Source organism: Capra hircus, chromosome 6 (assembly GCF_001704415.2).
Source record: "Capra hircus breed San Clemente chromosome 6, ASM170441v1, whole genome shotgun sequence".
In the NCBI taxonomy this organism is placed as follows: domain Eukaryota; kingdom Metazoa; phylum Chordata; class Mammalia; order Artiodactyla; family Bovidae; genus Capra; species Capra hircus.
The window spans coordinates 69,580,078-69,594,652 of record NC_030813.1 but is presented as its reverse complement, the minus strand read 5'-3'; the positions used below and the strand labels follow the sequence as shown (position 1 = coordinate 69,594,652).

Sequence of the window (14,575 nt, the reverse complement as noted above, 5' to 3'; positions counted from 1 at the left end):
AATCTGGCTTGATTATATCTGTAGGGTTGAAAAAAAGAAAGGAATCAGGGCTGACTCAGGAGTTTCGGGTCTGAGAAGGATGTAAGGTAAAACAGAAGAGGCGGGAAGAGCTGGTTTGGCAGGGAAGGTTGGGGCATTTGGATGTTAGGTTTCAGATGCCGACTGAGAGTGAAAATGTGGCATGAGCAGTCAGGAATCTGACTGCACGTCAGGAGTCTAGAGTGTAGGGTGAGCCCCAGGCCGGAGGCCAGGCCACAGGAGGGGAGAAAGCATGGACCCCACAACTTGGATATGAGCCCCAGCTTCACTCTGACAGCTAGAAGGGAAGAAAGCTTTATCCAAGTTTTCATATCCTCATCTGCAGAGTGGAGGTGGTTTAACTGACTTGACAGCTGGAGCCACTGGGAGGGTTTAACAAGGTTTTAGCTGAGCCTAAGACCACATTTCAGAGAAGGCAATGGCACCTCACTCCAGTACTCTTGCCTGGAAAATCCCATGGGTGAAGTAGCCTAGTAGGCTGCAGTCCACGGGGTCGCACAGAGTCAGACAGGACTGAGCGACTTTGCTTTCATTTTTCACTTCCATGCATTGGAGAAGGAAATGGCAACCCACTCCAGTGTTCTTGCCTAGAGAATCCCAGGGACGGGGGAGCCTGGTGGGCTGCCATCTATGGGGTCCCACAGAGTCGAACACAACTGAAGCAACTTAGCAGCAGCAGCAGCAAGACCACATTTGTGAAATGTAACGCACAGTACACAGTAGTCCAATAGATGTTAGCTCTTCCCAGCCCCTTTCTGGGTTGCCAGACCCTATCATGAGGCCATGATCAACACAGCTCAGAGATAAGTTCAGTTCAGTCACTCAGGCGTGTCCGACTCTTTGCAGCCCCATGGACTGCAGCACACCAGGCTTTCCTATCCATCACCAACTCCCGGAGCTTACTCAAACTGATGTGCATTGAGTCGGTGATGCCATCCAACCATCTCATCCTCTGTCGTCCCCTTCTCCTCCTGCCCTCAATCTTTCCCAGCACCAGGGTCTTTTCAAACGAGTCAGTTCTTTGCATCAGGTGGCCAAAATATTGGAGTTTCAGCTTCAATGAATATTCAGGACTGATTTCCTTTAGGATAGACTGGTTGGATCTCCTTGCAATCCAAGGGACTCTCAAGAGTCTTCTCCAACACCACAGTTCAAAAGCATCAATTCTTTGATGCTCAGCTTTCTTTATAGTCCAACTCTCACACCCATACTGACTACTGGAAAAACCATAGCTTTGACTAGATGGACCTTTGTTGGCAAAGTAGTGTCTCTGCTTTTTAATATACTGTCTAGGTTGGTCATAACTTTTCTTCCAAGAAGCAAATGTCTTTTAATTTTGTGGCTGCAGTCACCATCTTCAGTGATTTTGAAACCCCCAAAGTTAAAGTCTATCACTGTTTCCATTGTTTCCCTATCTATTTGCCATGAAGTGATGGGACCAGATGCCATGATCTTAGTTTTCTGAATGCTGAGTTTTAAACCAACATTTTCACTCTTCTCTTTCACTTTCATCAAGGGGCTCTTTAGTTCTTCTTCACTTTCTGCCATAAGGGTGGTGTCATCTGCATATCTGAGGTTATTGATATTTCTCCCAGCAATCTTGATTCCAGCTTGTGCTTCTTCCAGTCCAGCGTTTCTCATGATGTACTCTGTATATAAGTTAAATAAACAGAGTGACAATATACAGCCTTGACGTACTCCTTTCCCAATTTGGAACCAGTCTGTTGTTCCATGTCCAGTTCTAACTGTTGCTTCCTGACCTGCATATGGGTTTCTCAAGAGGCAGGTCAGGTGGTCTGGTATTCCCATCTCTTGAAGAATTTTCCACAGTTTATTGTGATCCACACAGTCAAAGGCTTTGGCATGGTCAATAAAGCAGAAGTAGATGTTTTTCTGGAACTCTCTTGCTTTTTCAATGATCCAGTGGATGTTGGCAATTTGATCTCTGGTTCCTCTGCCTTTTCTAAATCCAAGGCTCAGAGATGGCCCTGGGTAAATACTTCAACCTGCGGAGCCGGGACTTGATCCTATAAGCAGTAGGAAATACTTCCATGGGAAGTTTTTGAGAAAAGAAATTGTGTTGGTGTGGTTGTGTTAAGGATGGATTGGATGATGGGGAGGAGGGGCAAGACTGGGAGCAGGGAGATGGGCTGGAATGTGTTGAAAAGCCCTGGAGGTGTCAGAAGGGCCAGGATGGCGGCCCTGGAGATGGAGTTGGGAACCAGACACATGAGCAAGGCCCATCCTCAGCCTCTGGGTCACCAGCATCCTGACACAGACTCTCTCTGAGCTGGAGCAGTGTGGGTGGATTCCTTGAGGCTGCCAGTGGCCCATCTCCCAGGCACCTTGTCCAAGGACACCAAGGAGAGGCTGTGGGTCTCTGACAGCAATCATGTCCTCCTGCAATGGGCTCCTAACCTGGCCCCAAGGACCCCACTTTGAATAAAGCTTGAGTTGTTCATCCTGTTCAGTAGAGCAGCTGAGCCTATGACCCAGCTGTTAGCAGGGAACCTCGCTTCCCTTTAGAGCCCCCTAATCTCGATTCTCTTGGCCTGAAAGAAAGAATTCATCCATTTGAGTTGAATGTGTTCCTTTTGCATGATGTTGTAACTTCTGGCACATGATGAGCTCTCCCATGAATGGAAGACAGTTGGGAATATCCCCTTCTCTGATTGGGATCAGAAATGGGGCTGGGGCAAATGTTGAAAGGGAAGCCCCATCTGAGGCCATGTTCTCTGTGCTTGCACATGCATACACCCCCACAAAAGTGGGGAGGGAGGGAGGGAGGGAGCAAGCAAACTCAGCGGGAGAGTGAGAGGAGTGTTGAGTTGCTTCTGGAGGACTGAAAGAGAAATGGGTCTGACTTACACACATTGGCAGGTGTGTTGTTGTTTTTTTTTAATTCCCAGAGGCTGGAATTTGTCATCCCTTGAGATAGATCTGGCCTACAGATGTGGTTTTTTTTGCCCAGAAAATGGTCTGAAAAGTTTTGAATTTGTTGCCAGCTTTTAAAAATGAAGAGATTTCACATTAAAAACTGGGATTTAGGCTTCCATATTGTTTGTCTAATAACACTGGACCACTCTTACGTTTTTCTTCCAGTTTTATGAAGATACAATTGATATATAGCACTGTGTAAGTTTAAGGCATGCAACATAATGATTTGACTTAACATACATCATGAAATGACCACAAAGTTTACTGAACATCTATCTTCTCATATAGATATAAAATTAAAGAAATGGAAAAAAAAAATTTCCTGATGAAAATTCTTAGGATTTACTCTCTTAAGGACTTTTCATATATAACATACAACAGTGTTAATTGTGTTTACCATGTTGCACATTACCTCCCAAGTACTTAGTTATAGCAAGAAGTTTGGACATTTTGACTGTCGTCATCGAATTCCCTCCCCCATCTCCCACTCCCTCTGCTTGGCTCTGTTAATCACCAATCTGTATGTGCTTAGTTTTGTTTTGTTTTTAAGATTCTACATATAAAAGTGAGATCAAACAATACTTGTCTTTCTATCTGATTTATCTCAGTTAGCATAATGCCTTTAAGGTCCATCCATGTTTTGCAAATGGCAAGACCTCATTCTTTTTTATGGCTGAATAATATTCCATTTTAATATATATACACAATTACTGTAGCCCACCAGGCTCCTCTGTCCACAGGGATTCTCTAGGCCAGAATACTGGAATGGGTAGCATTTCCCTTCTCCAGGGGATCTTCCCAACCCAGGGATCAAACCCAGGTCTCCCACATTGCAAGTGTATTCTTGACTGTCTGAGCCACTAGGGAAGCCCTGTATATATATATATATATACACACACACACATACACACAATTATTTATCCTTCAGAGGGCACTTAGGTTGTTTCCATGCCTTGACTACTATAAATAATGCTGCAATAAACATGGGGTGCATATATCTTTTCCAGCTAGCATTTTCAGTTTCTTCAAATAAATACCAAGTGGAAATCCTGGATCATATGGCAGTCTATTTTTTAACATTTTGAAGAGCCTCTATACTGTGCTCCATAGTGGCTGTACCAATTTATGTTCCTACCAGCAGTGCACACAGCTTCCCTTTCTCCACATCTTCACCAACATTTGTAATCTCTGGTATCTTTAGGTGTCTTAACAGGTGTGAGGTGATATATCGTTGTGATTTCAATTTGCATTTCCCCGACAAGAAAGTGATGCTGAGCATCTTTTCATGTACCTATCAGTCACCTGTGTGTCTTGTGTGGAAAAATGTCTCTTCAGATCTTCCTGTTTTTTAAACCTTTTAGGGTTTTTTTTGCTATTGAGCTGTGTAGATTCTTGTTATATTTTAGATATTAATTTCTTATGAGATATGATTTGCAAATATTTTTTTCCATTTAGTAGTTGTCTTATTTTGTTGATGGTTTACTTTTTTGTGGAAAATCTTTTTAGTTTATCTGTTTATTTTTGCTTTTTCTGCTTTTAGTGTCAGATTCAAACAATCATCTCCAAGACCAGTATCAAAGAGCTTATCATCTGTTTTCTTTTAGGAGGTTTGATATCAGTTCATACATTTGTCTGTAACCCATTTGAGTTAACTTTGGTGTGTAGCGTAAGATAGAGGTCCAGTTTCATTCTTTCACATGTGGCCGTACAGTTTTCCTAACACCATTTACCAAAGAGACTGTCCCTTCCCCGTCATATAGCCTTTACTCCTTTGTCATAAATTAATTGACCATCTGTGTGTGGGTTTATTTCTCGACTCTCTATTCTGTTCCAGCAATCTACATCTGGGTTTTTTGCCAATATCATACTATTTTGACTACTATAGCTTTGTAATATAGATTGATATCAAGGAGCATGATGCCTCTAGCTTTGCTCTTCATTCTAAAGATTGCTTTGTCTATTTGGGATCTTTTGTGGTTCTACACAAATTCTAGGAATGTTTGTTTTATTACTGTGAAAAACACCATTGGAATTTTGATAAGAATTACACTGAACATGTAGATTGAGTTTAACAATATTTTCCAGTCTATGAGCACACAATATCTTTCCATTTATTTGTGTCATCTTAATTTCTTTTATCAGCGTCTTACAGTTTTCAGTGTACAGATCTTTTGCTTCCTTGGTCAAATCCCTAGATATTTTTCATGCAATTGTAAGTGGGATTTTTTTAAAAAATTCCTTTTCTGATAGTTCTTTGTTAGTGTATAGAAATGCGACAAATATTTCTGTATTGATTTTGTATAGAAATGCAACAAACATTTCTGTGTTGACTTTATATCCTGCAACTTTGCTGAATTCGTTCAGGAAAATTGTAGCGAGGTTTTTGGGTTTTTTTTTTTTTTTTTTTTTTGAGTCTTTGAAGGTTTCTATATATAATATGGCATTGCAAACAGTGACAGTTCCCCTTTTCCTTTCCAATCTGACAACTTTCATTTCTTGACTAATTGCTCTTAGGCTGGTGTTCTTGAGGCAACACTCAGGAGGTCTGTAGGGCTGCCTGTCGCACTTTTCAAATGAAATAGCACTGATCACCACAACCACCGCCCCCCTCTCCCCCCACCCCCTGGCCTGATTAGCGTATGAGTTTGCAAGCCCTGGTTTAAAGTAAGAGCAGACTGAGCAATTAATGAACTCAACTTGAGGGCAGATTCAGTGTTTACCTAATTCAGAAGTGAACTGAGAAAGAATGTGAGGGAAGTTGAAAAAGAGAGGTGGTATAGTTACCCAGACTGTTATAATGAGTGTATTGAGGCTTGATTTCTCAAGGACCTCTTTTATTCTATCATCAGAAAGGAGCCCTCCCCTGCAAACCAACTTGTGCTGAGCTCTGATCCCATCAGAACCTCTGTAAAGTACACCAGAGGTCCAACCTGCTTGCAGTCAACCCCCATTAGCAGTGAACTCACGGACTCAGGAATTTTTGCAAGAAGAGGTTCATTTTCTCTTCTTACTTTCGCCTCTCCCTTGCAGAAAAGACAAAAATTCCATGGCACATGCCCCCAGTGTCAGCATTTTTATATTAAGACAGATTTGCCTCCGCTCACTTTGATATAGGAGCTCAGGATCCCAACTCTGTTATTAACAAAACTGATCTTCAGAGCTACTTTAACAGATGGCATATCCAAAGTGGTTGAAAAATGGTTTACCACGTTCCTTGTGTTCATCCTTCAAGTTCATGGCTGTCACCCATCACCACCTGAGAGTACTTAATGCTCAGGATAACTAAAGGGAGAATAAATCCTGTTTGCTTTGAACACAACCCAGGGTTCAGCATATGTTCCTGTATTGGCCAAGGCTAATCAGCTCTTTCCCCCTCCTCCCCTCACTTGTGCCTGTAAATCAAGAGGCCCCAGGATCAGTCAACACGAAAGAGATAATTAGTAAGTACAAGCTGCTACCTTCATAGATCACGCTGTGCCTTAGATTCAAGCTCATCCAAGAAGCTGAAACAAGCAACATTACACAAGTATTAGTCACTTTAGCAGAACCTTTTTCACACAAAGCTTATGAGTCTGAATGTTTAAATCTACCCTCCCTGGCTATTGTGAGGATAGCTGAGGTATGAGGCCAGAGGGGAGTGATCTTAGCCATTTTATGATGTTTCCTTTCCTGGGCTAAAATGTGTCTTTGGAACCCCAAGTATCCGAAACAGAAATGGTTTCTTAATGGCATAGGCTTGGCATTCAGAGATCTTTAAATACCTTACCCCTTCTCACAGATGCGGCAGCAGAACAAGATGCCACTTTTTTCCACCGGGATGTGGTCCATCCCCTCGGAAGGCCATGGCTTGTGCCTTCGCCGGTCATTTGTCCAATTGGAAGATTCATTTCCTGCTCTGGCAGGGCACATGGTGAAGAGCATTGCTGCCCCAAGAAAAGAAAGACTGTTTCCAGTCCAACAAAATAGCCTAGGAACTTCCTTCCCATGTGTTGCTAGTCTGAGACTGCTGGCTTACAGAGAAGTGTTCCACTCATGTGTTTATGACTTTGGAGCTGCTCAACTGCATGCTGGCTTTTATTTTTTCCATCACACAATGTTTCTTCCAATTTTTGAGCTTCTCATATCAACCACTTTGCTATTTTTAAGCAGAATGATTCAAAGCCAAAGTAGCTCATCAGAACAGTAAAATCTCACCAGTTCAAGCAAGAAGCTTATACTCTTTCAGGGAGAGAAAGACTAGTATGAGAAGCTATAGTCCCATTTCATCTTCTATAAGATAAAGATGTAGGTAGGGTTGTATAATCAGTCCTTTTCTACTAATATTAAAACCACATAAAATCATCATCATTGATTATAAGAAGCATCATGTTTTATGTACCAACAAGAAAGTTTTAAAAACTGTCACTGGTTTTTTATCATTCCAAAGCACTGTTAAAGATATCCTTGCAATACATGAGTTGGTGAGATTAGACTTCAAAATCCATTCAGACAAATTCCATTCAGACCTCTCCTGCCCTCTAGTTGTATTGTTTGGCATGAAAGAGGCCCATTCTTTTGGATGATTTCAGTAACAAAATGTGACACCATTTTTCATCTCCTTGGTGGTATCTTTCTTTCTAAGCAAATAAAGCGTCTGCTTGTCTCTTCATAAGAAAATCGGAAATTGCTGTCCTTCTAATGACAAATATTTACTTTGCCAATGTCAAATTTACATGACACTGCTCTGTTTTTGAGAGTTTCTATTTATACAGTTACTTTTCGTTTCAATGCTTAATTGTAATGTAATCTTTTCTAAGACAATGAACAGCATTTAAACTTGGCCTAGTACCAAGAGTGGATGCAACTCAATGGAAGGGACAAGCTGGACACCTGTTACCATGTTTGCCGTGCTTGGACAATGGCATTTGCATCGTGACTGCAGCTTGGCAACTGAAGTTTTGGAACCCCATCCATCCCCCATGCACTCTAATCTCAAAGAAGTTAATGTGATAAAACAGGCAACTTAGATGGTTCAATTATGGAAGTGGCCACAATCTGTTGAGAATTTTCCATGTATCTGGCAAAATACTAAACTTTTGCCAAGACCTAATATCTAGCAGACTTCACAGCAACCCAAGATGTATGTGCAGATTAGAAAGTTTAACCACGTTAACAAAATTTTCCCAGATGATACAGCTACGTAAATTTCAGAGCAAAGATTTCCATCCAGACAGAGGCCCTTCTATCCACCAGCTCTATGGCTCTCTCAGGCCGTATCAATTATGGGCACATCAACTGCAGGCTGCTTTTGATTCTATTCAGAAACATCACTCCAAATAGGCTCTCAAAGTGTTATCTAAAATAGCTCAATCATATCCAGTTTTCTGTAATGAGTTGGTGAAGATAATTTAGAAATTAACATCCATTATATGCAAATGGTCGCTTCTTAAAGGGACTCGCCCATTCAATTTCTGCCTTCATGATCACTGGGAAGCTGATGTGGCTGTCTGTGGCTACAGCTTCACCACAACGATGAAAGAGTGAAATCATCAGCATTTTCTGATCGAAACCTACCTAAGAGCTGAGATGACTTGCCTAGTGACAATGGAAGGGCATTCACAGCAAAAATATGGACTTAGATAAACTCGAACCTTGGTCTCCTGACTCTTAGGCTTGCTCTTTAACATGGAGGGTGAATGGATATAGACCTATTTTTTTAAAGACCGTGAATGTTGTTTTACTCTCCCAATGTTAGAAGACAGGCACATTTTTAGTGCATGGGAGCCCCCAGTCCTCAGTCCCTCAGAGGTCCTGGCCACTCTGAGACCAGCCCCAAGGCAGGGGACTGGAAGCCAGCAAGCCGGCCTCTAGAGAACCATGGTGCTGAGCAAACTCCTGTGGCTTTGTAATGTGGGCGATTCTATTTCCATGGACAGTTAAATATGGAATCTGGGAGGAGTTTTGTATTTATCTTCAGTGGCTTGGGAAACTAAACCCAAAAGAAAGGACTGAGAGGGTGACTAAGGGCTTTCATGGTCAAGATAAATACCAGCAAGAAGGAATTACCACGTCCAAATAGTTGAAGATAGCCAGCCGCAAGCCCTAGTCTTTGTGACCCCATAACAACTCTCACAGTTTGCATTTCAGGCACCAGGATAGAGAGTGTTTTAATAAAATGCAATAAACGAATTTTAAAAGCTGTCCTCTCAAGTCATTCATTCGTTTGATTGGCAAGTGTATATTGACTTACCTCCATGTGAAAAGAGAGGGGAACCAGGGGCGAGCAAATCAATTTCCGAGGGCAGCAAGCACGTGCGCTGGAAGAGGCCCAGCTGAGCGATGTGCAAAGCTTTCTCTGACCTCCTTCTGGCTTTGTTACAGCTGCAAAGGTGCCTCCCACTACGGTCTCACTAAAGACAGGAAGAGGCGCTCTCAGGATGGCTGTCCAGATGGCAGCACCAGCCTCACAGCAACAGCACTGTCCCCAGAGATTTCCACAGTTCCCACCGTCTCCTTAATGACAGATGAGCCTGGCCTAGACAACCCTGCCTACGTGTCCACAGCAGAGGATGGTCAGCCAAATAGCCCCCTGGACTCTGGCCGGAGCAACCGAACAAGGGGTGAGTCAAATGGGTGGTTGTCCGGGAATGGGCTCTTCTGCCTTGGGACTGCCCTCTGTGAAACGGTCACTGTGGAAAGTCCTAGAAATGTTTTGTTTAAGAGGAAATTGTTCTGGTAGTTTTGGCCACAACCCAACATCCAGTTCTCCAAAGTGAAATGAAACCACAAGGACTTGAGATCATTAGAAACGTGTGTAATCTGACTTGGTGAAAGGAGTTGAAGTTAGACCTAGTGATTCATCACTCCCGCAGCGTCCATACCTTCCCGCCCAGGCAACTCGAGAAAACTGCTGTTATATTCCATCCAGCCTAGGAAAAAAAGACAAGCAGATTTTAAATAAACCGTCCATATTTCATTGTAGAAAACTGAGAACATACAGATAAGCAAATTGTATCATCCTGCCACCTCGAAGTAATCACCGTTTGCGTTCTGTTGTGCATCTTGCCAGCCGTGTCCATTAAAAAGGCCTTTTTCTCTCTTGTCTTCAGCACGGCCCTTTGAGCGATCCACCATCAGAAGCAGATCCTTTAAAAAAATAAACCAAGCCTTGAGTGTTCTCCGAAGGACAAAGAGTGGAAGTACCGTTGTCGGCCAAGCTGACCAGGGACGAGAGGATTCTGAAAACACCACTGTCCTTGATGGTAAGTTGCTTCCCCATGAGGCTGGGCGTGGCCTGGGCTTCCAGAATGATGCCAGGGGTGATGACCACAGGACTAGCCCTCACTTTCTACGACACCTCTCTTCCTAAGGGCATAAATATTTTTTACCTTGATTACTCTACTTATATAAGTAACCAAAGGCAAAAATTACTTTTCCTTTTTTTTTTTTTTTCCTGGCTACATTGGGTGCTTGTTGCGGCTCACCGGCTTCTCTAGTTTGGCATGGATCTTAGTTCCTGAACCAGGGCTCAAACCCATGTCCCTTGCCATTGGAAGGCAGATTCCCAACTGGACCATTAGGAAAGTCCCTATTGTTCTCTTCTTACATAGATTAAGGGAAAAGATTTTGGAACCCTTACCTTCAGGTCTTAGCTTAGTGTATATAAAGAATAATATAGTTAAGTGAAGAGCAGTTAGAACAGTGCCTGGCACACAGGAAATGCCACATGAGTATTCTTATCTCCACCTTGTGTGATGTGTGATTCTGAGGGTTTTCTATGTATTAATTCATGTACTCCTCAACAACTCTATGAGGGAGCTACAGTTATCATCCCTGTTTTATAGATGAGGAAACTGAGGTACCAGGCAATTACTTAGTTTGCCCCTTCTGAACTTGGGATCCAAGTAATGTGGCTCTAAAATTCACACAAATAACGTTTCTGGATCTTAGATTCTATATCTTTTTTTCAATATAAATGGAGCTGAGAAAATACTGTCCTGTCCTTTCATTTTCATCTTACATTAGAACTTCACAACAGTAATGATAATAACTAAAAGAACGTTTTTGAGCTTTCCTGGGTGCCAGGCAGTGCTCTAAGGCATTTAAAGGTCACAATGATAAGAGATGGGGATTGTGATTCCCAGTTTACAGAAGAAGAAACCAAGGTTTAGAGAGACTGGGTAACTAGCCCAAAGTCACCAGGTTGGAAAATGGCAGTCCTGGGATTTTAATTTGTGTCCTCTGGCTCCAGAGCCCACTTGTTTACTCACTGGATTAAAGTGCCCTCTGCTCCTTCAAGATTGGGGAGTGAAAGTGTTAGTTGCTTAGTCATGTCCCACTCTTTGAGACCCCATGGACTGTAGCCCCCCAGGCTCCTCTGTCCATGGAATTCTCCAGGCAAGAATACTGGAGTGGGTTGCCATTCCCTTCTCCATAGGATCTTCCCAACCCAGGGATCAAACCTGGGTCTCCAGCATTGCAGGCAGATTCTTTTCCATCTGAGCCACCAGGGAAGTCCCCTCAAGGCTGGAGGCTTAACCCCAAACCTCTGTCTTTATCATGTTCTCAGAGAACTTTGAGCAGTTGTATAAGCCCCTTCTTACCTCTCTTACCCTGTACCTATACTACATGCTCTCAGTACTCTCACTGCTGCTGCTGCTGCTAAGTCACTTCAGTCGTGTCCAACTCTGTGCAACCCCACAGATGGCAGCCCACCAGGCTCCCCGTCCTTGGGATTCTCCAGGCAAGAACACTGGAGTCTGCCATCGTGTAAATACTGTCTTTCTCTCACTTCCATGTTGCTGTCCAACCTGTACTCTCACTTGCCTTCAGCTGGCATCCTAATTTCTCTTTAGGCTTTGCCTCCTCCTGGGAGCCCTCCTTGACTCCCGCAGTCCTCTCTCCTTTGTGTTCTCAAAGCACCTGCATCTCTGTTATAGCAATGTCATCTTTTATTGTAACTCTACCAGTGAGGGCAGGGGTTCTTTATCTAAGTCTTTGTGTTCTCAAGGCCAAGCACAGTATCTAGTACATAATAGTTTTCACTGAATGTTTCTGCAATGAATAAAAGGATCATAACTTCCTTTCTGCCAGTCTTCCCCCTTATTCAGTTCAGTTCAGTTCATTTCAGTCGCTCAGTCGTGTCTGACTCTTTGTGACCCCATGAATCGCAGCATGCCAGGCCTCCCTGTCCATCACCATCTCCCGGAGTTCACTCAAACTCATGTCCATCGATTCCGTGATGCCATCCAGCCATCTCATCCTCTGTCGTCCCCTTCTCCTCCTGCCCCCAATCCCTCTCAGCATCAGAGTCTTTTCCAATGAGTCAATTCTTCGCATGAGGTGGCCAAAGTACTGGAGTTTCAGCTTCAGCATCATTCCTTCCAAAGAAATCCCAGGGCTGATCTCCCTCAGAATGGACTGGTTGGATCTCCTTGCAGTCCAAGGGACTCTCAAGAGTCTTCTCCAACACCACAGTTCAAAAGCAAAAGCCTCCTTAATTCTATTCCACATAAAGTTTTCTCTTGCCTGAATAAGACTGATTTGCATTTTAAAAGTTTATTGCAGAAACTTTTAAAAATAAGAGATTACTATGTGTAGGACATTGGCCTAAGCTTTGTGCTTTTTTAAAATTGAAATATAGTTGATTTACAGTATGGTATTAGTTTCAGATGTACAACATAGTGATTCATTATTTTTATAGATTATACTCAATTTAGAGTTATTATAAAATATTGGCTATATTCACTGTACTGTACAATGTTTCCTTGTAGCTTGCTTATTTTGCATAAGCAGTTTATACCTTTTTCCCTGTTGTATCCCTCTCCCTTTCCCTCTCCCCACTGGGTATCTACTAGTTTGATCTCTATATATGTGAATCTGTTTTTGTATTTGTTTTTATTTTCTAGATTCCACACGGAAGTGATAACATAAAGTTTTTGTATTTTTCTATCTGACTTATTTTACTTAGCATAAAATGTTCAGGTCCGTCTACACTGTTGCAAATAGCAGAAGTTCATTCTATTTTATGGCTGAGTAGTATTCCATTGTATACATACCACATCTTTATTCATCTGTTGATGGACACTTAGGTTGCTTCCACCTCTTGGTTATGAACATTGGAGTCCATGTATCTTTTCAGATTAATGTTTCTGTTTTCTTTGGATGTATACCCAGAAATGGAATTGCTGGATCATATGATGGTTCTATTTTTAGTTGTTTGAAAGCTTCCATACTGTTTTCTATAGTGGCTGCATCAATTTACATTCCCACCAACAGTGTGCCGCTGTTCCCTTTTCTCTTCATCCTCACCATTTGTTATTTGAAGAATTTTTGATGATAGCCATTCTGACAGCTGTGAGGTGATTAACAATGTTGAGCATCTTCTCATATGCCTGTTGGCCAGCTGTATGTATTCTTTAGAAAAATACCTATCTGTATCTTCTCCCCTTTTTAAATCAGGTTATTTGGTTTTTTTGATAGAGTTGCATGAGCTGTTTATATATTTAGGCTCAGTGATTTTATATAAGAAACTGCCTGCCAATGCAGGAGACACAGGAAATACAGCTTCAATCCCTGGGTCAGGAAGATCCCCTGGAGAAGGAAATGGCAGCCCACTCTGGTATTGTTGCCTAGGGAATCCCGTGGACAGAGGTGCCTGGCAGGCTACAGTCCATAGATTCACAAAGAGTCAGACACAATTGAAGCAACTTAGGACACACAGAGGACTTTTATATAAAGATTATAAAATCTAGTTCCTGGCTCCAAGGGGTTCATTCAAGACTAAAAGAAAAGAAAATACCATGAAGACTGAAATATAAATAAATGAAAATGGGGGCCACCAGAAGAGACACACCACTTCCCAATGGGACAGTGTAGTCCGTGTTTAAGGGGCAGTTATGACCTGGATGGGCACTGGGATCTTGACTGTGTGTTGGGAAGTGGGGGAAGATGAGGATAAAGCTGGATTAGAAGAGTCCTGGAGGCCATTTAAGAGTCTTGACTTGGGGCAGTGAACATACCTGAATGCTTTTGCATCAAGTTATAGCAGAATCAAAATTTATTTCACAAAGATGAAGATTGCAGCTACATTATGTGTGCAGGGGTTTTGCATGGGAGAGAATGAAATTTCCTTTTCTGCTCCAGGACCTATTACTTCACAATGGGGGAGGGATTAAGACTCAGTGAGGCTGGTACAGGATTTGGAGGTAACAGAGATTTCAAAAATGACCTTAGGGTCTCATTGCTTCAGTAACCCATGGTTAGTGTGATGAACTTCCATGGTTTATCCATCCTTTTCATATCAGTAAAGAGATTGGCTTTAATTTTTATCAGCCATATGACCTGGATGGTTTACTTGACTCCTCTAAGCTTTAGTGTCTCATCATCTAAAAAATCAGGGATAATAATAACCTAGTTCCAGTCCTAATCTATTGTGAGGACTAAACAAACAAACAAAAATATCATACAAATTGCTTAGCTGAATGGTCAGCATATAATAAACACTTGGTAAATGATACTATATTCCTTGGTCCTTAAGTAAGGACAAAATATTGGACAACTGTTTCTTTTCAGACCAGTACCAAGTGGGAATTAAAAATTTCATTAACTCTTGAAGGTC

General features: G+C 42.2%; 1 protein-coding gene across 4 annotated transcripts in view; it reads left to right on the top strand.

The window, feature by feature from the left end:
• LNX1 (ligand of numb-protein X 1) overlaps positions 1-14,575 on the top strand; it is a 190,486-nt gene that overhangs the window by 143,378 nt on the left and 32,533 nt on the right. For all 4 annotated transcript variants that reach the window (XM_005681612.3, XM_005681615.3, XM_005681613.3 and 1 more), the window contains 2 exons: positions 9,337-9,575; positions 10,065-10,217. In XM_005681612.3, the coding sequence (XP_005681669.2) occupies positions 9,337-9,575; positions 10,065-10,217 (392 nt within the window). The remainder of the gene's footprint in view (positions 1-9,336; positions 9,576-10,064; positions 10,218-14,575) is intronic.